Below are 26,900 nucleotides of genomic sequence, written 5' to 3'. Positions count from 1 at the left end.
ATACTGTGGCATGGTCAGACCCTCTAATACTTTACTGGTACTGTGGCATGGTCAGACCAGCTCTAATACTTTACTGATACTGTGGCATGGTCAGACCAGCTCTTATACTTTACTGATACTGTGGCATGGTCAGACCCTCTAATACTTTACTGATATTGTGGCATGGTCAGACCCTCTAATACTTTACTGATACCGTGGCATGGTCAGACCCTCTAATACTTTACTGATACTGTGGCATGGTCAGACCAGCTCTTATACTTTACTGATACTGTGGCATGGTCAGACCAGCTCTTATACTTTACTGATACTGTGGCATGGTCAGACCCTCTAATACTTTACTGATACTGTGGCATGGTCAGACCAGCTCTTATACTTTACTGATACTGTGGCATGGTCAGACCAGCTCTTATACTTTACTGATATTGTGGCATGGTCAGACCAGCTCTTATACTTTACTGATACTGTGGCATGGTCAGACCCTCTAATACTTTACTGATACCATGGCATGGTCAGACCCTCTAATACTTTACTGATACCGTGGCATGGTCAGACCCTCTAATACTTTACTGATATTGTGGCATGGTCAGACCCTCTAATACTTTACTGATACTGTGGCATGGTCAGACCAGCTCTTATACTTTACTGATACTGTGGCATGGTCAGACCCTCTAATACTTTACTGATACTGTGGCATGGTCAGACCCTCTTATACTTTACTGATACTGTGGCATGGTCAGACCAGCTCTAATACTTTACTGATACAGTGGCATGGTCAAATCAACAACAACTAACGTTCTAATAAGCAAGCTGCAAGTCAGCTGCAGTATCATGTCAAGTCATTCTCTGTTGATGAACATGCCAGGACCCATTAAGGATGTCACAGTCTATCTCTAGGTTGTTGGTCACCACAATAAAAGTTAAGAGTTCTGCTTCACCAGCTCCTCTCACGATTACATGCTGAATGAACGTTTCGCTATCCGACTACTCATCCGTAATCAGGTGACGCACGACTGAATGAATCCTACTTTTAAAAAAAAGAGCAGCTGTGTAGTTGTGTAGCTCAGAGCAGCCGTTCTGGATCCTTAGTGACACATAGTGATAGATCATCAGTGTACTAATCAACAGGGAATAATGGAAATGAGATGGCTAAACACTTGCGATCACGTGCGAGTATTAATGATGCATTACTACAAGGCAGTAATTCATTATGCCCATGAATACCTATTTTCTAGAAGAGAAGGAGAGGACATTAATAATGGGTATCAAATTCTAATGAGAATAGAATTCAAAAATTCTAATACCCCTGGGATTTTAGCACACATCTTCTGGTGAGCTACTTGTGCTTTGGCCCTTGGCAAATCACAATCTGGATCCTGTCCATTCAATCTGTATCTGGATTAAAACATAAATGAAATACATTTTTACCTGGTCATACTGTAGACTTACATTCTCCAGTGTCAAATCACTGATATTGGTTGATATTGCTTGAAGCCAGTCGGTGCTTTCTGCTGCAGTGCAAAATTGTAGAACATTGGTGCTCGTTCCATCTAAGGCGTAGACTTCAAAGCTGTTCGACCTGGAGGGGGTATGAACGTTCAGGTTAGAGATGTACAGTGCTGTACAGTTAAAACCACTTTTTTGAACTAGAATGGTCAGAGTGGAAAAGCTTTAAACCCAGCTGTTTCTTTCACTGAAGTGAGGACAGGCAGTGTTACGATACAAATTAACATTACAGTTCACCTGCATTCAATAACCATAGCAACTAATATAGAGAATTAAGGAAATACAGTGCCCTGAACAAGTATATATACACTCTTAAACAGATTCCACATTCTGTAGCATTATAGCCTTTATTTTGACTGATCTTTCCAGTGCACTCCACACTTTTCTGGAGAAAGAAAAGTAGAGAGAAAAAAAAGAAAATAAATGGACTTAATTCTGAGATATTTGTAATATGTAATGGCAACAGCACACCCATATTACCTCAGGAGCAAGCGCAAAAACAGAACGTCAGACGGTTACAAATTACAGCTCGGTTTCAAAGTACATCATCATTTGTTGCATGTCACCGATAAGGACACTGTCACGGTAAAATGGCGGACACATGTATTGAATCCCTTTCATCACTTATATTTAAGGTGATGCTTTTTGCCATTTCATTTTTGTGCATTTGAAAAACACTCCAGATCAATTAGACTTAGAAACAACTGTCAATAGTATTAAACAAAAATAGCATTGAACATAACGATGCCATCAAAACAGCTTTTCTCTGATGGTTAGGCAATCACATTTATCACACAGATCTTGAAAAACGTAAAAAGTTAAGCAAACTCTCCATAGGCTGGGATGAAGTCCAGCAGTGTATATGTTCTGTACAGGATGTTGAGAAACAGGAGGAGAATGTTCTGTACAGGATGTTGAGAAACACGAGGAGAATGTTCTGTACGGGATGTTGAGAAACATGAGGAGAATGTTCTGTACGGGATGTTGAGAAACACGAGGAGAATGTTCTGTACGGGATGTTGAGAAACACGAGGAGAATGTTCTGTACGGGATGTTGAGAAACAGGAGGAGAATGTTCTGTACAGGATGTTGAGAAACACGAGGAGAATGTTCTGTACGGGATGTTGAGAAACATGAGGAGAATGTTCTGTACGGGATGTTGAGAAACATGAGGAGAATGTTCTGTACGGGATGTTGAGAAACACGAGGAGAATGTTCTGTAAGGGGATGTTGAGAAACATGAGGAGAATGTTCTGTACGGGGATGTTGAGAAACATGAGGAGAATGTTCTGTAGGGGTTGTTGAGAAACATGAGGAGAATGTTCTATAGAGGGATGTTGAGAAACATGAGGAGAATGTTATGTAGGGGATGTTGAGAAACATGAGGAGAATGTTATGTAGGGGATGTTGAGAAACATGAGGAGAATGTTCTGTAGGGGATGTTGAGAAACATGAGGAGAATGTTCTGTAGGGGATGTTGAGAAACACGAGGAGAATCTTCTATAGAGGGATGTTGAGAAACACGAGGAGAATGTTCTGTAGAGGGATGTTGAGAAACATGAGGAGAATGTTCTATAGAGGGATGTTGAGAAACACGAGGAGAATGTTCTATAGAGGGATGTTGAGAAACATGAGGACAACGTAGAGAATTATGAAAGCACTGCAATCAATGTTTAAAATAACCAGAGCTTTGCACACACTCTCCATGAAACGCAGACATCGTGTTACAATGTTACAAAGATCCTTTAGGGAACCTTGGTTCTTCTGTTGAAAACGCCCTTAATAATATGCAATGCATGTGTACAATTGGCTTGTTATAAATCTTTGTTCCACTGAGTGCAGACTCTGAGGGATGCTCAATTGTAAAGTTAAGTACAAATCCTCTTGATGTTGTAGGGTAGGGTGCACATGTAAATTGCCCTATATAAAATGCAGTGAGAATATATATGAAGAGAGAGATCAAAACATATAAAACAACCGTTTGGAGATAACATTATCTGAATGAATGCAAGCCGCAGTGATAGATACAGCTTTACTCTGTCTGCTTGACTTGTTTCTGAGATTGCCTGTATAGTGGAATGTTCTGCTTCAACTATCAGCACACTGCAGCGTGGTCCTCTAAAACCCAGGCTGTCTCTGTCTTGGTCCTCTAAAACCCAGACTGTCTCTGTCATGGTCCTCTAAAACCCAGACTGTCTCTGTCATGGTCCTCTAAAACCCAGACTGTCTCTGTCTTGGTCCTCTAAACCCCAGACTGTCTCTGTCTTGGTCCTCAGAAACCCAGACTGTCTCTGTCTTGGTCCTCTAAAACCCAGACTGTCTCTGTCTTGGTCCTCTAAAACCCAGACTGTCTCTGTCGTGGTCCTCTAAAACCCAGGCTGTCTCTGTCTTGGTCCTCTAAAACCCAGGCTGTCTCTGTCGTGGTCCTCTAAAACCCAGACTGTCTCTGTCTTGGTCCTCTAAAACCCAGACTGTCTCCATCACATTCCTCTAAAACCCAGACTGTCTCTGTCTTGGTCCTCTAAAACCAAGGCTGTCTCTGTCATGGTCCTCTAAAACCCAGACTGTCTCTGTCTTGGTCCTCTAAAACCCAGACTGTCTCTGTCTTGGTCCTCTAAAACCCAGGCTGTCTCTGTCATGGTCCTCTAAAACCCAGACTGTCTCTGTCTTGGTCCTCTAAAACCCAGACTGTCTCTGTCTTGGTCCTCTAAAACCCAGGCTGTCTCTGTCTTGGTCCTCTAAAACCCAGGCTGTCTCTGTCATGGTCCTCTAAAACCCAGACTGTCTCTGTCTTGGTCCTCTAAAACCCAGGCTGTCTCTGTCTTGGTCCTCTAAAACCCAGGCTGTCTCCATCACATTCCTCTAAACCCCAGACTGTCTCTGTCATGGTCCTCTAAAACCCAGACTGTCTCTGTCATGGTCTTCTAAAACCCAGACTGTCTGTGTGAGTGACAGAGGACAATAGAAATTCCATTAGTACATTGAGGAAAAGCTAGGCGGACGAGGGGGTAGGATTAGTGATACATGTCCTGAAGTGGAATATATATGGCTTTTCTGCTGACTAGTCATAGAGAGTATGTTGAGGTGAATAGAAACAGAAAACCTAGAGGACATCCAAGATAACATCAGCCAGGAAAATACTGTGAAATCCAAGATAACAGTAGCCAGGAAAATACTGTGAAATCCAAGATAACAGTAGCCAGGAAAATACTGTGAAATCCAAGATAACAGTAGCCAGGAAAATACTGTGAAATCCAAGATAACAGTAGCCAGGAAAATACTGTGAAATCCAAGATAACAGTAGCCAGGAATATACTGTGAAATCCAAGATAACAGTAGCCAGGAAAATACTGTGAAATCCAAGATAACAGTAGCCAGGAAAATACTGTGAAATCCAAGATAACAGTAGCCAGGAAAATACTGTGAAATCCAAGAGGAGGAAGATGGATAGCTGTGATACTGATACAAGAGGATGAAGATGGATAGCTGTGATGCTGATACAAGAGGATGAAGATGGATAGCTGTGATACTGATGCAAGAGGAAGAAGATGGATAGCTGTGATACTAATGCAAGAGGAAGAAGATGGATAGATGTGAGAATAATGCAAGAGGAAGAAGATGGATAGATGTGAGAATAATGCAAGACGATGAAGATGGATAGCTGTGATGCTGATACAAGAGGATGAAGATGGATAGATGTGAGAATAATGCAAGAGGAAGAAGATGGATAGATGTGAGACTAATGCAAGAGGAAGAAGATGGATAGCTGTGAGATTAATGCAAGAGGAAGAATATGGATAGATGTGAGACTAATCCAAGAGGTGGATAGACCTGTATCACATCCGGCCGTAATTGGGAGTCCCATGGGGTGGCGCACAATTGGCCCTGCGTTGTCCGTGATTGGCCGGGGTAGGCCGTCACTGTAAATAAGAATTGGTTCTTAAAGGACTTGCCTACATAAATAACTAAATAAATAAAAATGTATAATAAACAGCGAGTAGCTGCAGTGTAAAATTGTTCAGGAGTCTTATGGCTTGGGGGAAGAAGCTGTTAAGGAGCCTTATGGTCCTAGACTTGAGAGAACAGTCTAGACTTTAGAGAACAGTGACCCTGAGTCTTTGACAATGTTTTGAGCTTTCGTCTGACAACATATAGTATATAATATACAGTTGAAGTCGGAAGTTTACATACACCTTAGCCAAATACATTTAAACTCAGTATCTCACAATACCTGACATTTAAAATAAAAAATTCCCTGTCTCGGTCAGTTAGGATCACCACTTTCTTTAAACAATGTGAAATGTCAGAATAATAGTATAGAGAATTATGTATTCCAGCTTTCATTTCTTTTATCACATTCATAGTGGGTCAGAAGTTTACATACACTCAATTAATATTTGGTAGCATTGCCTTTAAATTGTTTAACTTGGGTCAAACATTTTGGGTAGCCTTCCACAAGCTTCTCGCAAAAAGCTGGTTGAATTTTGACCCATTCCTCCTGACAGTGCTGGTGTAACTGAGTCAGGTTTGTAGGCCTCCTTGCTCACAAACGCTTTTTCAGTTCTGCCCACAAATTTTCTATAGGATTGAGGTCTGGGTTTTATGATGGTCACTCTAACTTCCTAACTAATGTCGTGAGAGGTTGCTTCAATATATACACATACTTTTCCTGCCTCATGATGCCATCTATTTTGTGAAGTGCACCAGTCCCTCCTGCAGCAAAGCACCCCCACCACATGATGCTGCCACCCCCATGCTTCACGGTTGGAATGGTGTTCTTCGGCTTGCAAGCATCCCTCTTTTTCCTCCAAACATAACGATGGTCATTATGGCCAAACATTTATATATTTTTTCATCAGACCAGAGGACAATTCTCCAAAAGGTACAATCTTTGTCCCCATGTGCAGTTGCAAACCATAGTCTGGCTTTTTTATGGTGGTTTTGGAGCAGTGTCTCCTTCCTTGCTGAGCGGCCTTTCAGGTTATGTCGATATAGGACTCGTTTTAACTGTAGATAGATACTTTTGTACCCGTTTCCTCCAACATCTTCACAGGGTCCTTTGCTGTTGTTCTCGGATTGATTTGAACCTTTCGCACCAAAGTACGTACATCTCTAGGAGACAGTACGCGTCTCCTTCCTTATGACGGCTGCATCGTCCCATGGTGTTTATACTTGCATACTATTCTTTGTACAGATGAACGTGGTATCTTCAGGCATTTGGAAATTGCTCCCAAGGATGAACCAGACTTGTGGAGGTCTACAATTGTTTTCTGAGGTCTTGGCTGATTTCTTTTGATTTTCCCATGATGTCAAGCAAAGAGGCACTGGGTTTGAAGGTAGGCCTTGAAATACATCCACAGGTACACCTACAATTGACTCAAATTATGTCATTATATCAGAAGCTTCTAAAGCCATGACATAATTTTCTGGAATTTTCCAAGCTGTTTAAAGGCACAGTCAACTTAGTGTATGTGAACTTCTGACCCACTATAATTGTGATACAGTGAGTTTGAGTTAACAATTGTTGGAAAATTGAGTTGTGTCATGCACAAAGTAGATGTCCTAACCGATTTGCCAAAACTGTAGTTTGTTGACAAGAAATTTGTGGAGTGTTTGAAAAATGTGTTGTAATGACAGGTTTTCTATCTTATCTACATTGGTCTCATCCCCCACACAAGCTCTTAGATGATGTGACATCCTGTTGAGATTGGGCCTGGGAGTGTTTAGGCAACTGTAAACTTGGTATTGTTTTATTGGTCGATGGTGGTTCTTGTTGGGTTGAAAGGTCACACCTTCATATGTTATAAATGGAATGCAATGCCTTTGTTCTGTCTCTTATCTTGTTTCCAGTCCATGGAGGAAGGTTGTATTATCAATTCTCATTTCCTAGACTTCATTACCTCTGGGCTAATAGGAATATCTTTGTTCTTGCTTTGTCTTCTTAGTTAACCTTAGGATCTATATGGCTAGAAGTGTGCTTTGTAATTATTCTTAATGCTTTGTAACTTAATATTTATGCCTTGTATGTGAATCCATTCATTGTACAACGTTAATTAAATATCTGCCTTTGAAAAAGACAATTCGCAGTTCTTGCTAGTCTTGCTAGTCAATTTCAATTCTTGATAGTCTACGTCAACTCATTGACAAATGCTTAGTTGTATATTTGAATGATCTGTGTGCAGTCAGATAAATATTTTAATAGGCTAGATGCTTAGTCTTATTATGAGTTGTATGTATGTATGTATGTATGTATGTATGTATGTATGTATGTATGTATGTATGTATGTATGTATGTATGTATGTATGTATGTATGTATGTATGTATGTATGTGTGTGTGTGTGTGTGTGTGTGTGTGTGTGTGTGTGTATGTATGTATGTATGTATGTATGTATGTATGTATGTATGTATGCAGGTACAGCTGAAGTCGGAAGTTTACATACACCTTAGCCAAATACATTTAAACTCAGTTTTTCACAATCCCTGACATTTAATCCTAGTAGAAATTCCCTGTTTTAGGTCAGTTAGGCTCACCACTTCATTTTAAGGATGTGAAATGTTAGAATAATAGTAGAGAGAATGATTTATTTCAGCTTTTATTTCTTTCATCACATTCCCAGTGGGTCAGAAGTTTACATGCACTCAATTAGTATTTGGTAGCATTGCCTTTAAATTGTTTAACTTGGGTCAAACATTTCAGGTAGCCTTCCAAAAGCTTCCCACAATAAGTTGGGTGAATTTTGGCCCATTCCTGACAGAGCTGATGTAACTGAGTTAGGTTTGTAGGCCTCCTTGCCTGTACATGCTTTTTCAGGGGGTGTCAAGAGCAATCGAGACTTTAATAAGAACAATAGAGACAGGGAGCTGGTGGGATAATGATGTAGCTGGTGGGGATAATGATTTAGAAGGTGAGGATAATGATGTAGCTGGTGAGGATAATGATTTAGAAGGTGGGGATAATGATGTAGCTGGTGAGGATAATGATGTGGCTGGTGGGGATAATGATTTAGAAGGTGAGGATAATGATGTAGCTGGTGGGGATAATGATTTAGAAGGTGAGGATAATGATGTAGCTGGTGGGGATAATGATGTGGCTGGTGGGGATAATGATGTAGCTGGTGGGGATAATGGTGTGGCTGGTGGAGATAATGATGTAGCTGGTGGGGATAATGATGTAGCTGGTGGGGATAATGATGTAGCTGGTGGGGATAATGATGTAGCTGGTGGGGATAATGATGTAGCTGTTGGGGATAATGATGTAGACGGTGGAGATAATGATGTAATTGGTGGGGGAAAGTATGTAGATGGTGGGGATAATGATATAGCCGGTGGGATAATTATGTAACTGGTGGGGATAATGATATAGCTGTTGGGAATAATGATTTAGAAGATGAGGATAATGATATAGACCATGGAGATAATGATTTAACTGGTGGGATAATGATTTAGCTGGTGGGATAATGATGTGGCCGGTGGGGATAATGATGCAGCTGGTGGGGATAATGCTGTAGCTGTTGGGATAATGGTGTAGCTGGTGGGATAATGATGTAGACGGTGGAGATAATGATGTAATTGGTGGGGGAAAGTATGTAGATGGTGGGGATAATGATGTAGACCATGGAGATAATGATTTAACTGGTGGGATAATGATTTAGCTGGTGGGATAATGATGTGGCTGGTGGGGATAATGATGCAGCTGGTGGGGATAATGCTGTAGCTGTTGGGATAATGGTGTAGCTGGTGGGATAATGATGTAGACCATGGAGATAATGATTTAACTGGTGGGATAATGATTTAGCTGGTGGGATAATGATGCAGCTGGTGGGATAATCATGTAGACGGTGGAGACAATGATGTAGATGGTAGGGATAATTATGTAGCTGGTGGGAGGTAATGATGACAAGAGAGAGAAAGAATCTTGTTCACAGATGATTAATGTCTCATGTTTACATACACATTCTGGTAAAAAGTTTATCATAACCACTCAGTTATTCAAATTAAGTTATGCCACGTTGTTAACGATAATAACACTAATATGGTATTTAATTAGGATTGAACTCATAAAATGGAATATCTGCAATCAAGAAGTTGTTTGCATCAGTCCACTCAATCTCTATCTTATGTTTATTTGAAGGATCTTAAATCTTCCCATTAATATGACCGAAGAAATGCTTTACTTCTCATAAAATATGTCCACTTAGTCTCGTCTTCAAGGATTAAGCGTGAAAAGTGTGATTATGGGTATCAATACAATTTTTTTTTTATCATACTTCCACTCTTTTCATACATGGAGTTCATTTTTCTTTGGAATTGACAGAAACAAGCACCATAATGCATCATATTGTATCAGGTTGTGACTAACAACGATAACTTATTTGGGTTCTACGTAAGAAAGATACCCATTGATTACCACTTGATTTCTTTCTAAATAACAGCTCCATCAGGGATCTAGAGGACTGTCATATCTCTTTCATCATGTTATCTAGCAGAGGAAGGAATGAAAATAACATTTCCTGGGATTTCCTGCCTTCATTTGATATTGTTTAAATCTCTAAAAAGAACCAATTCAGTGTATTAAAGTTAAACCTTCCCATCCTATCATGGCTTCACCATCTGGGCCCTGCAGCAGTGCTGACCTTTTAACACATTGCATGCCTGTGCATAGATATTGGAGTTACAACCTTTCACCTAAATGAAAAGTGCTTGCAAAACCAACAGCAGCGCTTGGTGAACTGTGCGCCTCAGAGGTGAATTTCATCACACAGGATTACCTTACCTTAATTTATCCGTTCCGGCTTTGTATTTGGAGACTCGGGCCATCAACAAGGGTAGGGACACTGCATCCAGCCAGCGCTTCTCATACTTTGGTTCATTAGCCGAGGGTGAGGAAGGCGAGGATGGAGCCTACATGGTACAAGTGAAGAAGACAGTGATGGTCTCGTCTCAATCACAGGCTAGGTCACTTTAATCATTGTGCATTCAAAGTGCATTCGAAAACAACAATGTCCTATTTCCAGTTGCTATTGCACTTGAAAGGATGATATCCCTGTTACTTCCTAGCTACTGTATGCTGTTAATTATTGATGATCATTATGGTCACCTAGCCAGCACACCTTTTACTTACTGTGTCCTGGGATTTCACAATGGCATTTCTCTACAAGTCAATCGCAGCACCTGGCACATATTCTTGCACAAATTATTTGCTTTTCCTCCCCTCTGAGCAAATCAAAGGCTATAACCAATTATGTCTACTTTTCAGAGCAAATGATTCTCCCTTTGTCAGTTCATGTAGAGAGCAATTAGAGACCAATGCTTAATAATTACACTTGACTTTCAAGTTGTGCTGCGCAAGGGAGTGGTAAAGATTACAAGAAATGGAATACTATCGGCACGTCAACACGGATTAGAGTGACGAGTTGTCAGTTTTCACCAAGGACCTGGGAAACAAGATGCTAAGCTGCCACTCTTGTCCTTCATATCAATTCACTCTTCCATAGCTCGTGATATTTCTGAGACGACAAAATAGACCGAAGCGTAATTATTTTGGAGGCATGTAAATGAATCCATAGGAAGCTATCCTGGGGGCAATGAAAGGAAAACACTGTCAATCATTTCAATGTCAACGCCACATACAGGAGATGACAAGCTTAGAGAATTATAATCACCTGCAGGCAAGCAAACAAGAATGCTAAAGGAAGGCAAAATAGTGGGGAAATATTGTCTGGGTGATGCATTATGTGTTAACTATGCAATTACAGACCACTATGTTTTCCCACCAGCAGTGTCATCTACACGCTTAGAAAAAAGGGGTTCCATAAGGGGTCTTTGGCTGTCCCCATAGGAGAACCCTTTTGGGATCCAGGTAGAACCCTTTTGGGATCCAGGTAGAACCCTTTTGGGATCCAGGTAGAACTCTCTGTGGAAAGGGTTCTACATGGAACCCAAAAGAGTACTACCTGGAAGCAAAATGGTTCTACCTAGAACCAAAAAGGGATCTTCAAAGGGTTCTCCTGTCAGGCCAGCCAAAGAACCCTTTTAGGTTAAAGATAGCACCTTTTTTTCTAAGATCGTACCTCCTTTAGTTGCAGAGAGAATCAGGTGAAAAAGGCCAGTCAACCATGGTTTCTAGTATTTAGTCTACATGGTTTCTAGAATTTCGTCTGCATGGTTTCTAGTATTTAGTCTACATGGTTTCCAGTATTTAGTCTACATGGTTTCTAGTATTTAGTCTACATGGTTTCTAGAATTTCGTCTGCATGGTTTCTAGTATTTAGTCTACATGGTTTCCAGTATTTAGTCTACATGGTTTCTAGTATTTAGTCTACATGGTTTCCAGTATTTAGTCTACACGGTTTCCAGTATTTAGTCTACACGGTTTCCAGTATTTAGTCTACACGGTTTCCAGTATTTAGTCTACATGGTTTCCAGTATTTAGTCTACATGGTTTCCAGTATTTAGTCTACATGGTTTCCAGTATTTAGTCTACATGGTTTCCAGTATTTAGTCTACATGGTTTCCAGTATTTAGTCTACATGGTTTCCAGTATTTAGTCTACATGGTTTCCAGTATTTAGTCTACATGGTTTCCAGTATTTAGTCTACATGGTTTCCAGTATTTAGTCTACATGGTTTCCAGTATTTAGTCTACATGATTTCCAGTATTTAGTCTACATGGTTTCCAGTATTTAGTCTACATGGTTTCCAGTATTTAGTCTGCATGGTTTCTAGTATTTAGTCTACATGGTTTCCAGTATTTAGTCTACATGGTTTCCAGTATTTAGTCTACATGGTTTCCAGTATTTAGTCTGCATGGTTTCTAGTATTTAGTCTACATGGTTTCTATTATTTAGTCTACATGGTTTCCAGTATTTAGTCTACATGGTTGAAAGTTTGTTCACTGATATATTATATAATTCTGTAGAAGAAACCAAACTAAAACATGGCTGTCATTTCAGTCCTACTTTTTCACTATGAAAAACACTAGGAGGCATAATTGATACTGCATTGAAAAAAAGCATGAATAAAAACAAATGCTTTAAGGAAATAATAAAACACATTAGACTCGTGTTAGCCTACTACTCTTGACTGGAGCAGTTTGTCGTAGCGTGAAGCTTTTGCTATTGTATGTTGTTGACCTCATGAGGGTCTTTTCTGGTTAGAAAACTGGCCAGCTAATCGTGTTTGTCAGCCACCTGCCCTCTCAACCTCAGAATTTAATGTTGAGAACCCAGCCAGCTGATATATTATGAGAACCCAGACAGCTGATCTATTATGAGAACCCAGACAGCTGATCTATTATGAGAACCCAGCCAGCTGATCTATTATGAGAACCCAGACAGCTGATCTATTATGAGAACCCAGCCAGCTGATCTATTATGAGAACCCAGCCAGCTGATCTATTATGAGAACCCAGACAGCTGATCTATTATGAGAACCCAGACAGCTGATCCATGATGTCGCATTAAGTCAAAACCTGACCTGTTTATGCATAGGTAAGCATGTGTCAGAGTATATTCTCCCACAGCTGAAAAGAACACATGAATGCAGTAATAGTGCAGTGAATACAATGAAAATATAGTTAATGCAGTGATTATGCAGTGATACTGCAGCGAATACAGTGACCATGTTGTTAATACAGTGATAATGTAGTGATTATGTAGTGATTGTGCAGTGAGTATACAGTGATGCTGCAGTGAACACAGTGACCATGCTGTTAATGCAGTGACAATGCAGTGATAATGCAGGGATTATGTAGTGGTTATGCAGTGAGTATACAGTGATACTGCAGTGAATACAGTGACCATGTTGTTAATACAGTGATAATGCAGTGATTATGCAGTGAGCATACGGTGATACTGCAGTGAATACAGTGGCCATGTTGTTAATACAGTGATAATGCAGTGAGCATACAGCGATGCTGCGGTGAATACAGTGGCCATGTTGTTAATACAGTGATAATGCAGTGATCATGTAGTGATACTGCAGTGAGTATACAATGATACTGCGGTGAATACAGTGACAACACCGTTAATACAGTGATAATGCAAGGATGATGCAGCGATACTGCAATTGAATACAGTGATAATGCAGTGCACAGAGCTCAGTGCTCCAGGATTGACATTCTCTAGCTGTTCGGGAAGATAACAATAGACTGAACAGACACAGGGCTAGAATTCCTCTGAAAATGGGGCCTTCTGACGTCCTTCCTGCGCCGTCCTAAATATTTCATGTTCAAAGACTATCAGGGAATGAAGTCTTTTGAGAATTGAATATGCTGCACTCATTCATAATAAAGCATACGGTCAGTCAGGTACCAGTACTAGAGATTACAAAACACAATCGGAGTGTGCTTTTGGTTTCCATCAGGTGTGAATTTATAGATAGCTGTTGCAAGAAGGACCATTTGCATGGCAGGAAATGTGCATGCTGGGAAAATATTCTGCAGTGTTTTTAGACCAGGAACATTCAAATCACTGTGAAGAATGTAGAATGGGAAACCACTCACAATCTAGCTGCAAGACAAGGAACAATTGGCCAGTTACATTTTTTTTGTAGCATGTACTAACGGTCTCGGTTTCAATAGCACACTCAGTTTCCCCTATTGCCATTAGATCGCAGAGGTTCAAGATGTTTTTCATGAGACTGATGTTACTATGAAATGGCAACGCTACAGCACGTAGGCTACGTTTCCGTTCTGGGATACCACGTGAGGGGCCACAACAGTATCCTGCCCTCCTAAACTAGTCCCGGTCATATCCACTAATACTACAGAATCTGGGAGCTGTTATGACCATGGGTTACATTACTTCAGGGCTGAGGGAGGCAACGTCACTTTGCCACATGCTAAGATCACTCTGATTGGCTTCCATCTACATCATTGGTTCACTGCCAAGTGAGTATGGTTGTAGCAATGCTTTGTTTATGTCGAGAATTGTGCTTTAAATCTGGCTACGACTGTAGGAATACCTGTCAACTTCCATCCTCACCTCCTCCCTCAGTCTAAACCAGATATCAAATCCTCAAACCGGGTATTGGGAGCTTTCTCAAATTGTCAGTTTGTATTAGTGTGACGTTAATGCCTGCTACTGGAATCACAAGCACATTTAACGGAAGGAAAACAATGCAATTGTGTAAAGGTTTACTTACTGTGTTGCTGGAATTCCCATTTAAATGGAAACCACTGTCAAATAGTGGTGAAGATACTCTGCTACTTTGATCAGCGGGTGGTACAGGAGAGCCTGAAAACCATGAGAGCAAACGTTATATTGTTGAAACATAAAATACTTAATGTGCTCAGCCTCAGCCTGAGAATCATCCTCGGAATCAGCCTGAGAATCATCCTCAGTCTCCGAATCAGCCTGAGAATCATCCTCAGTCTCCGAATCAGCCTGAGAATCATCCTCAGTCTCCGAATCAGCCTGAGAATCATCCTCAGTCTCCGAATCAGCCTGAGAATCATCCTCAGAATCAGAATCAGCCTGAGAATCATCCTCAGTCTCCGAATCAGCCTGAGAATCATCCTCAGAATCATCCTCAGTCTCAGAATCAGTCTCAGAATCAGCCTGAGAATCATCCTCAGAATCAGCCTGAGAATCATCCTCAGAATCAGAATCAGCCTGAGAATCATCCTCAGAATCATCCTCAGAATCAGCCTGAGAATCATCCTCAGAATCAGCCTGAGAATCATCCTCAGAATCAGCCTGAGAATCATCCTCAGTCTCAGAATCAGCCTGAGAATCATCCTCAGAATCAGAATCAGCCTGAGAATCATCCTCAGAATCAGAATCAGCCTGAGAATCATCCTCAGAATCAGCCTGAGAATCATCCTCAGAATCAGCCTGAGAATCATCCTCAGAATCAGAATCAGCCTGAGAATCATCCTCAGAATCAGCCTGAGAATCATCCTCAGAATCAGCCTGAGAATCATCCTCAGAATCAGCCTGAGAATCATCCTCAGTCTCAGAATCAGCCTGAGAATCATCCTCAGAATCAGCCTGAGAATCATCCTCAGAATCAGCCTGAGAATCATCCTCAGAATCAGCCTGAGAATCATCCTCAGTCTCAGAATCAGGCTGAGAATCATCCTCAGAATCAGAATCAGCCTGAGAATCATCCTCAGTCTCAGAATCAGCCTGAGAATCATCCTCAGAATCAGAATCAGCCTGAGAATCATCCTCAGAATCAGAATCAGCCTGAGAATCATCCTCAGTCTCGGAATCAGCCTGAGAATCATCCTCAGTCTCAGAATCAGCCTGAGAATCATCCTCAGTCTCGGAATCAGCCTGAGAATCATCCTCAGTCTCAGAATCAGCCTGAGAATCATCCTCAGTCTCAGAATCAGCCTGAGAATCATCCTCATTCTCAGAATCAGCCTGAGAATCATCCTCAGAATCAGCCTGAGAATCATCCTCAGTCTCGGAATCAGCCTGAGAATCATCCTCAGTCTCGGAATCAGCCTGAGAATCATCCTCAGAATCAGCCTGAGAATCATCCTCAGAATCAGCCTGAGAATCATCCTCAGTCTCAGAATCAGGCTGAGAATCATCCTCAGAATCAGAATCAGCCTGAGAATCATCCTCAGTCTCAGAATCAGCCTGAGAATCATCCTCAGTCTCAGAATCAGCCTGAGAATCATCCTCAGAATCAGAATCAGCCTGAGAATCATCCTCAGAATCAGAATTAGCCTGAGAATCATCCTCAGAATCAGCCTGAGAATCATCCTCAGAATCAGAATCAGCCTGAGAATCATCCTCAGAATCAGAATCAGCCTGAGAATCATCCTCAGAATCAGAATTAGCCTGAGAATCATCCTCAGAATCAGAATTAGCCTGAGAATCATCCTCAGTCTCAGAATCAGCCTGAGAATCATCCTCAGAATCAGAATTAGCCTGAGAATCATCCTCAGAATCAGAATTAGCCTGAGAATCATCCTCAGTCTCAGAATCAGCCTGAGAATCATCCTCAGAATCAGAATCAGCCTGAGAATCATCCTCAGAATCAGAATTAGCCTGAGAATCATCCTCAGAATCAGCCTGAGAATCATCCTCAGAATCAGCCTGAGAATCATCCTCAGAATCAGAATCAGCCTGAGAATCATCCTCAGAATCAGCCTGAGAATCATCCTCAGAATCAGCCTGAGAATCATCCTCAGAATCAGAATTAGCCTGAGAATCATCCTCAGTCTCAGAATCAGCCTGAGAATCATCCTCAGAATCAGCCTGAGAATCATCCTCAGAATCAGCCTGAGAATCATCCTCAGAATCAGCCTGAGAATCATCCTCAGAATCAGAATCAGCCTGAGAATCATCCTCAGAATCAGCCTGAGAATCATCCTCAGTCTCAGAATCAGCCTGAGAATCATCCTCAGTCTCGGAATCAGGCTGAGAATCATCCTCAGAATCAGCCTGAGAATCATCCTCAGAATCAGCCTGAGAATCATCCTCAGTCTCAGAATCAGGCTGAGAATCATCCTCAGAATCAGCCTGAGAATCATCCTCAGTCTCAGAATCAGCCTGAGAATCATCCTCAGAATCAGCCTGAGAATCATCCTCAGAATCAGCCTGAGAATCATCCTCAGTCTCGGAATCAGCCTGAGAATCATCCTCAGAATCAGCCTGAGAATCATCCTCAGAATCAGAATCAGCCTCAAAATCATCCTTAGGATCTACCTCAATCACCTTTATAGGCCAGGTTCATGTACAGAACATGAACAGAATGTGTTTTAGTGATATCATGCTGCCACAGTAAACAGAATAAACAGACACGAGCAGCGACCAAACACCATGACTGCCTCTTTGGGCACCACAGGTATCATAACACCGTGGCTGCCTCTCTGGGCACCTCAGGTATCATAACATCATGGCCAGTCAGTAGAGAATCTTAAGATTCTTGTGCTAGTATGTGTCTAACCTGGGACCCGGACCATGTGGTTCATTAGCATAGCTAAGAATACAACTAGGTCTAATGGAGCTCTTTTTACACTCTCTCATCCAACCAATCAGCATAAAGCACGACTTCTTCATTGTTGAGTCATCAAGCCGACAACTTCAAAGGTCCATTTCTAGACTCAATAAGGTTGCTAGGATTCTGAACATCAAAGCTATTGGGTGCTATTGGGTGATCACATGGTCAAAAACAGACCAAAGAAAACAACCTTCATTGTAAGAGCAGATGACAGCAGTCTGTTGCATGACTTTTCCCTTCACTGTGTATTCTTGCATGCTGTAGGTCAAGCAGGGAGGCCAACAGAGACAAATGCAGGTGTTTGATGTGGCATTAGCTTAGGTACTGAAGCCCCAGCTACTGTTCTAGCCAATCTTCTAAAGAATACAGCAGAGGTTAATAAAAATGTTTTGCTTTTTATTTAACTAGGCAAGTCAGTTAAGAACAAATTCGTATTTACAATAACGACCTACACCGGCCAAACCTGGGCCAATTGTGCGCCACCCTATGGGAATCCCAATCACGGGTGGTTGTGATACAGCCTGGATTTGAACCAGGGTATCTGTAGTGATGCCTCTAGCACAACAACTCCTCTCCATTTTTTTAATGCGTCGTTACAGTACAGAATACGACATGAAACATGTAATGGTGAATCCACTCAGAACTCTTACCCAATGGGAGCTTTAGAAAAGATGGAACTTCCCTGAGGTACCGCACAGTGATGGTGACTTCCTCCCCGGCAGTCCGCAGGAGATGAACCTGCCAGAGGGGAGAGAGAGAGATAGAGAGATAGATAGATAGATAGATAGATAGATAGATAGATAGATAGATAGAGAGAGACAGAGAGAGAGAGCGAGAGACAGAGAGAGACAGAGAGAGAGAGAGAGCTTGTCATCTCAGATGAATAAAATAGCAAGCCACAAGTACATGTAGCTGTACAGCACTTAAGCACACGCAACGCACCACTTGAGCAAAATACAGAATATGCAATCAGCAGTTAAGCCCTGTCTGAATTGATGTCACTTCAGTAATCACATACAATACCATAACTTCAAATATAGCCATTCATTTGCCTGGTAGGAAGCTAGCAAAATACAAGCCAATAATATAAAGTAATTACTCTCTCAATGTTTGAGATCACACAAACCCATTATCTGATTTCTAGAAGGTATCTGCACTTGATATGGCACAGACAGAGCCAAGTCAAGAAATAAGGTTGTTTTTTAGCATTAGGCCTACAATTATAGAAATGTTCATGCTTATTTTTCAGATTTGTATCCAAATGAGAAGCCTTTCCTTTCCATCTACCCTCAGCTTTATTGTCAACAATTAATATATTCTACTTCTTCCCAACAACATCAGTCGTTTGCCCTTGTTGCTATAGCCGGTGACTATTGAGACAGCTTGGCTATATACGCTTTACATTTTCCCGAAGTGAATTGCTCATGATGTCTCTGACGTTCTGGAGGTGAATAGAAGAGAACAGCTGTTTGGAGCTAAGTGGAGAGAGACAGAGAGAGAGAGACAGAGAGAGAGAGTGAGAGAGAGAGGGGAGAGACAGAGAGAGAGGAGAGGAGAGAGAGAGGAGAGACATGGAGAGAGAGAGAGAGAGAGAGAGAGAGAGAGAGAGAGAGAGAGAGAGAGAGAACATGAGAGCTAGAATTGCTGATAGTTCCCCTAAACTCGGAGACTCAAGTTCTGTGCGGCTTTTGTCTAATGAATAAACTCCATATCGATTTGTCACAGTCAGGACGAGAAAACAAGACAAACTAAATTAGTCTCCTGTATGACATGACAGAGCTGTTCGCTTGACGAAGCATGTCTCAGCTTTTGGCAATCACATGGAATGATTTTGCTTTCAAATCTGGGAAAAGAGTACGTGACAATGTCTGTGCAGCAGCTAATTAAATTATACTCACAACTTCTTCATGACTACAATGTTCGACATTAATGCCATTGATCTAAACAGAGTAAAGGAGAAAGTATGAAGCACAGTTAGCAAACTACATCCTCATTTAAAAGTGTCATTGTAAATATTGTTTGGTTATTTTACAGCCAGGCGTTGAATCTGATGAGAGATCACACACAGAGCAGAAAAGTTAAGCAAATAAATATACACTTTTGTTTATCGGTTGGATCTATGATCAAATTCAAGTATTCTGTAGCAGGGTCAGCATCTTTTGAAATTACAACTCACACTCCAATGGAAGAGGGCAGCTCAATTCAAATTCAAAAGAGCATATCTGTCTGTCTCTGACCTCTGGCTGGGAGCCTACCATATCTGGTCTGTCTCTGACCTCTGGCTGGGAGCCTACCATATCTGGTCTGTCACTGACCTCTGGCTGGGAGCCTACCATATCTGGTCTGTCTCTGACCTCTGGCTGGGAGCCTACCATATCTGGTCTGTCTCTGACCTCTGGCTGGGAGCCTACCATATCTGGTCTGTCTCTGACCTCTGGCTGGGAGCCTACCATATCTGGTCTGTCTCTGACCTCTGGGTGGGAGCCTACCATATCTGGTCTGTCACTGACCTCTGGCTGGGAGCCTACCATATCTGGTCTGTCACTGACCTCTGGCTGGGAGCCTACCATATCTGGTCTGTCTCTGACCTCTGGCTGAGAGCCTACCATATCTGGTCTGTCTCTGATCTCTGGCTGGGATCCTACATTATCTGGTCTGTCTCTGACCTCTGGCTGGGAGCCTACCATATCTGGTCTGTCTCTGACCTCTGGCTGAGAGCCTACCATTTCTGGTCTGTCTCTGATCTCTGGCTGGGATCCTACATTATCTGGTCTGTCTCTGACCTCTGGCTGGGAGCCTACCATATCTGGTCTGTCTCTGATCTCTGGCTGGGAGCCTACCATATCTGTCTCTGACCTCTGACCTCGGGCAGCTCTGACAGATAAAAGCTAAGAGCCAGTGCACTGACCTGTAACATGGCGTCCCCGACGAATAGCTTCCCGGTTTGATCTGCTGCAGGAGGCAAATCGTTGAGTGTCAAAGGTTAATGAAAACATTAGAAAATAATTACTAATTCCCATTCACGATGGAAATAGCAATCAATGTTCCTGTCTGCTTAATCTCCACTGACACCATAGAGCTCTCAGGAACACAGGAAACCATGAAATATGGAACTAATAAGTAATTTGCAGCAGCGATTTACAAAACAATGAAACCTGTTAACTGGTGAAAAGATTTCCATGGCTCTCTGAAGAATGATGTTAACTTTCCTCTGGTTTATTAAAGACATGTTCCTCTCTGGTTAATTAGAGGCATCTTCCTCTCTGGTTAATTAAAGACATGTTCCTCTCTGGTTAATTAAAGACATCTTCCTCTCTGGTTAATTAAAGACATCTTCCTCTCTGGTTAATTAAAGACATGTTCCTCTCTGGTTAATTAAAGACATGTTCCTCTCTGGTTAATTAAAGACATGTTTCTCTCTGGTTAATTAAAGACATGTTCCTCTCTGGTTAATTAAAGACATGTTCCTCTCTGGTTAATTAAAGACATGTTTCTCTCTGGTTAATTAAAGACATGTTTCTCTCTGGTTAATTAAAGACATGTTCCTTTATGGTTAATTAAAGACATTCCTCTCTGGTTAATTAAAGACATGTTCCTCTATGGTTAATTAAAGACATGTTTCTCTCTGGTTAATTAAAGACATGTTCCTCTCTGGTTAATTAAAGACATGTTCCTCTCTGGTTAATTAAAGACATGTTTCTCTCTGGTTAATTAAAGACATGTTTCTCTCTGGTTAATTAAAGACATGTTCCTCTATGGTTAATTAAAGACATGTTCCTCTCTGGTTAATTAAAGACATGTTCCTCTCTGGTTAATTAAAGACATGTTTCTCTCTGGTTAATTAAAGACATGTTCCTCTATGGTTAATTAAAGACATTCCTCTCTGGTTAATTAAAGACATGTTCCTCTCTGGTTAATTAAAGACATGTTCCTCTATGGTTAATTAAAGACATTCCTCTATGGTTAATTAAAGACATGTTCCTCTCTGGTTAATTAAAGACATGTTCCTCTCTGGTTAATTAAAGACATGTTTCTCTCTGGTTAATTAAAGACATGTTCCTCTCTGGTTAATTAAAGACATGTTCCTCTCTGGTTAATTAAAGACATGTTCCTCTCTGGGTTATTAGAGGCAGGATGTTAACTTCCTCTCTGGGTTATTAGAGGCAGGATGTTAACTTCCTCTCTGGGTTATTAGAGGCAGGATGTTAACTTCCTCTCTGGGTTGTTTGAGACATTTTCCTCTCTGGGTTATTAAAGGCAGGATGTTAACTTCCTCTCTGGGTTGTTTGAGACATTTTCCTCTCCGGGTTATTAAAGGCAGGATGTTAACTTCCTCTCTGGGTTGTTTGAGACATTTTCCTCTCCGGGTTATTAAAGGCAGGATGTTAACTTCCTCTCTGGGTTATTAAAGGCAGGATGTTAACTTCCTCTCTGGTTTATTAAAGGCAGGATGTTAACTTCCTCTCTGGTTTATTAAAGGCAGGATGTTAACTTCCTCTCTGGGTTATTAGAGGCAGGATGTTAACTTCCTCTCTGGGTTATTAAAGGCAGGATGTCAACTTCCTCTCTGGTTTATTAAAGGCAGAATGTTAACTTACTCTCTGGGTTATTAGAGGCATGAATGCATGCTTCCACTACCAGAAGGAGGGGTGGGGGTGGGGGTTCTAATAGCTAAGTTGAAACAGAACGTGTCTAGTTTCTATCCATTACAATTAAACCACTGATTTATACCTCATCGGCAGATTTCCATATATACCTGAGCAACTGCATTCTGGTTTAGTAGTCATACAGTAACTGCATGACATAAAGGCAACTTAACCTACAATGTTGTAAATTGATATCATTCTTAACAGCAGTGTAAATGTCAGATGTTTCAGTTCACATCACTGGCAGTTCATTCAGTCCACATCACTGGGAGAAACATTCAATACTTACCTGCTTGATCTTTAAACATCTTTGAAATGACCACAGGCACTTTATGCTCAGCACCGCCCTGAGAGTCACAAGAGAAAGGTCATTATTAATCACAAAGTGTAACATTTATATAAATCAATGGAAAATATGCGCTGAACAAGCAAGCAGATCAAAGTTTCATTCCACAAAGAACTGTACGTTGATATACAGTTGAAGTCGGAAGTTTACATACCCTTAAGTTGGAGTCATTAAAACTTGTTTTTCAACCTCTCCACAAATTTCTTGTTAACAAACTATAGTATTGTCAAGTCGGTGAGGACATCTACTTTGTACATGACACAAGTCATTTTTCCAACAATTGTTTACAGACAATTTATTTCACTTATAATTCACTGTATCACGATTCCAGTGGGTCAGAAGTTTACATGCACTAAGTTGACTGTGCATTTAAACAGCTTGGAAAATTCCAGAAAATGATGTGGCTTAGAAGCTTCTGATAGGCTAATTGACATAATTGACATCATTTGAGTCAATTGGAGGTGTACCTGTGGATGTATTTCAAGGCCTACCTTCAAACTCAGTGCCTCTTTGCTTGACATCATGGTAAAATCAAAAGAAATCAGCCTCAGACCTCAGAAGAAAATTGTAGACCTCCACAAGTCTGGTTCGTCCTTGGGAACAATTTACAAACACCTGAAGGTACCACGTTCATCTGTACAAATAATCGTACGCAAGTATAAACACCATGGGACCACGCAGCCATCATACCGCTCAGGAAGGAGACGCATTCTGTCTCCTAGAGATGAACATACTTTGGTGCAAATCAATCCCAGAACAACAGCAAAGGACCTTGTGAAGATGCTGGAGGAAACAGGTCCAAAAGTATCTATATCCACTGTAAAATGAGTCCTATATCGACATAACCTGAAAGGCCGCTCAGCAAGGAAGAAGCCACTGCTCCAAAACCGCCATAAAAAGCCAGACTGTGGTTTGCAACTCCACATGGGGACAAAGATTGTACTTTTTGGAGAAATGTCCTCTGGTCTGATGAAACAAAAATAGAACTGTTTGGAGGAAAAAGGGGAAGGCTTGCAAGCTGAAGAACACCATCCCAACCGTGAAGCAAGGGGGTGGCAGCATTATGTTGTGGAGGTGCTTTGCTGCAGGAGGGACTGGTGCTCTTCACAAAATAGATGCCATCATGAGACAGGAAAATTATGTGGATATATTGAAAAAAAAACATCTCAAGATATCAGTCTGGAAGTTAAAGCTTGGTCGCAAATGGGTCTTCCAAATGGACAATGACCCCAAGCATACTTCCAAAGTTGTGGCAAAATGGCTTAAGGACAACAAAGTCAAGGTATTGGAGTGGCCATCACAAAGCCCTGACCTCAATCCTATAGAACATTTGTGGGCAGAACTGAAAAAGCGTGTGCGAGCAAGGAGGCCTACAAACCTCACTCAGTTATACCAGCTCTGTCAGGAGGAATGGGCCAAAATTCACCCAACTTACTGTGGGAAGCTTGTGGAAGGCTACCCGAAAAGTTTGACCCAAGTTAAACAATTTAAAGGCAATGCTACCAAATACTAATTGAGTGTATGTAAACTTCTGACCCACTGGGAATGTGATAAAATAAATAAAAGATTACATTATTCTCTCTACTATTATTCTGACATTTCACATTCTTAAAATAAAGTGGTGATCATAACTGACCTAAAACAGGGAATTTTGAAATACTGAGTTTAAATGTAAATTGGCTTGGGTGTATGTAAACTTCTGACTTTCAACTGTAGCAGACACAGTAACTTCCTTATCTGTACATGTGTGAACTGTATGTTGATCTAGCAGACACAGTAACTTCCTTATCTGTACATGTGTGAACTGTATGTTGATCTAGCAGACACAGTAACTTCCTTATCTGTACATGTGTGAACTGTATGTTGATCTAGCAGACACAGTAACTTCCTTATCTGTACATGTGTGAACTGTATGTTGATCTAGCAGACACAGTAACTTCCTCATCTGTACATGTGTGAACTGTATGTTGATCTAGCAGACACAGTAACTTCCTTATCTGTACATGTGTGAACTGTATGTTGATCTTGCAGACACAGTAACTTCCTTATCTGTACATGTGTGAACTGTATGTTGATCTAGCAGACACAGTAACTTCCTTATCTGTACATGTGTGAACTGTATGTTGATCTAGCAGACACAGTAACTTCCTTATCTGTACATGTGTGAACTGTACGTTGATCTAGCAGACACAGTAACTTCCTTATCTGTACATGTGTGAACTGTATGTTGATCTAGCAGACACAGTAACTTCCTTATCTGTACATGTGTGAACTGTATGTTGATCTAGCAGACACAGTAACTTCCTTATCTGTACATGTGTGAACTGTATGTTGATCTAGCAGACACAGTAACTTCCTTATCTGTACATGTGTGAACTGTATGTTGATCTAGCAGACACAGTAACTTCCTTATCTGTACATGTGTGAACTGTATGTTGATCTAGCAGACACAGTAACTTCCTTATCTGTACATGTGTGAACTGTATGTTGATCTAGCAGACACAGTAACTTCCTTATCTGTACATGTGTGAACTGTATGTTGATCTAGCAGACACAGTAACTTCCTTATCTGTACATGTGTGAACTGTATGTTGATCTAGCAGACACAGTAACTTCCTTATCTGTACATGTGTGAACTGTATGTTGATCTAGCAGAAACAGTGCCAGGAACTTCCTCATCTATACCATGTATGCATTCAAATCTCCTAATAAAGGACCAATATTTGTATTGATGAAAATGAACCACTTACTTTGATGCTTATACCCAGACCTCCAGCTGCCTGTCTTCGGAGTACGACAGTTCTGTGCTTTAAAAAATGGGAATTGACCTTGGTAAAATAATATTGAAATATTGAAACAAGTTTGGAGTGTAAGTGCTAATTTTCCAGTTGATTAGTCTTTACTATCAAAACCATAACCTTTATTTAACAAGGCAAGTCGGTTAAGAACAAATTCTTATTTTCAATGACGGCCTTGGAACAGTGGGTTAACTGCCTGTTCGGGGGCAGAATGACAGATTTGTACCTTGTCAGCTCGGGGATTTTAAAACTTGCAACCTTTCGGTTACTAGTCCAACACTCTAACCACTAGGCTACCCTGCCGCCCCATACCATTGGAAGATACAGCACGCCTCCATAGAAAAACATAAAGAACGCAGTAACAGCTTCTTATCAGGGTTGGACTGGGACAAGAATCCGTCCCTGGCACTTTATCCACACCAGCCCATATCGCAGTGCTGCCAACTCCCACCGGATACCATTTTTATGTCTTTGTGTCCAGTATGAAGGAAGTTCGAGGTTGTTTAGAATGCTAGTAGTTACCCATAGACTTCCAGGCATTGCGCTAACGCTAGTTAGCATTGGCTGGCGAAACTACCTCTAATGTTCATACTGGATACAGAGACATAAAAATGGTATCCATGAGTTCATCTGAATCTGGGCAAGTAGATAAAGGGCCTCATTGCCAAAATCCTTAAGTATCCCTTTAATTACTATTACAGGGATCCTGACTAACATTTTCCATTCAATTGTGTACTACAGTATGTCGTCAATTTCATATGATATGTTACGTCCTGCAAAAAATAAACAAAATGGTCTGATATGTTACGAATCCAATTCATGTTTAATTAAGCTGCCAGTTGAGGACTTGTGAGGCGTCTGTTTCTCAAACAAGACACTCTGATGTACTTGTCCGCTTGTTCAGTTGTGCACCGGGGCCTCCCACCCCTCTTTCTATTCTGGTTAGAGCCCGTTTGCGCCGTTCTGTGAAGGGAGTAGCACACAGAGTTGTACGAGATCTTCAGTTTCTTGCCAATTTCTCGCATGGAATAGCCTTCATTTCTCAGAACAAGAATTGACTGAGTTTCAGAAGAAAGTACTTTTTTTCTGGCCATTTTGAGCCTGTGATCGAACCCACAAATGCTGATGCTCCAGATACTCAACTAGTCTAAAGAGGGACAGTTTTATTGCTTCTTTAAATCAGAACAACAGTTTTCAGCTGTGCTAACATAATTGGAAAAGGGTTATCTAATGATCGATTAGCCTTTTATAACGATAAACTTGGATTAGCTAACACAATGTGCCATTGGAACACAGGAGTGATGGTTGCTGATAATGGGCCTCTTTACACCTATTTTTATTTATTTGATTTTTATTTCACCTTTATTTAACCAGGTAGGCTAGTTGAGAACAAGTTCTCATTTACAACTGTGACCTGGCCAAGATAAAGCAAAGCAGTGCGACACAAACAACAACACAGAGTTACACATGGAATAAACAAGCGTACAGTCAATAACACAAAAAAAGGTCTATATACAGTGTGTGCAAATGACATGAGGAGGTATGGTGTTGTTATGGTGACCAGTGTAGATATTCCATTAAAAACTCTGCCGTTTCCAGCTACAATAGTCATTTACAATATAAACAATGTCTACACCCTATTTCTGA

The 26,900-nt window shown here is 41.0% G+C and overlaps 1 protein-coding gene across 1 annotated transcript in view; it reads right to left on the bottom strand.

Annotated features, from left to right (window-relative positions):
- Window positions 1-26,900, bottom strand: part of LOC135525511 (gamma-2-syntrophin-like) — an 89,050-nt gene that overhangs the window by 38,740 nt on the left and 23,410 nt on the right. The window contains exons 3-10 of the mRNA XM_064953183.1: window positions 25,206-25,262; window positions 22,399-22,456; window positions 20,372-20,415; window positions 19,362-19,403; window positions 18,114-18,201; window positions 14,647-14,738; window positions 10,278-10,405; window positions 1,447-1,576 (exon numbers count right to left, since the gene is read on the bottom strand). Of these exons, the coding sequence (XP_064809255.1) occupies window positions 1,447-1,576; window positions 10,278-10,405; window positions 14,647-14,738; window positions 18,114-18,201; window positions 19,362-19,403; window positions 20,372-20,415; window positions 22,399-22,456; window positions 25,206-25,262 (639 nt within the window). The remainder of the gene's footprint in view (window positions 1-1,446; window positions 1,577-10,277; window positions 10,406-14,646; window positions 14,739-18,113; window positions 18,202-19,361; window positions 19,404-20,371; window positions 20,416-22,398; window positions 22,457-25,205; window positions 25,263-26,900) is intronic.

The sequence above is a fragment of the Oncorhynchus masou genome, chromosome 32 (assembly GCF_036934945.1).
Source record: "Oncorhynchus masou masou isolate Uvic2021 chromosome 32, UVic_Omas_1.1, whole genome shotgun sequence".
Lineage (NCBI taxonomy): Eukaryota > Metazoa > Chordata > Actinopteri > Salmoniformes > Salmonidae > Oncorhynchus > Oncorhynchus masou.
The sequence above is the reverse complement of the archived record's forward strand: the minus strand, read 5'-3'. Positions and strand labels throughout refer to the sequence as shown.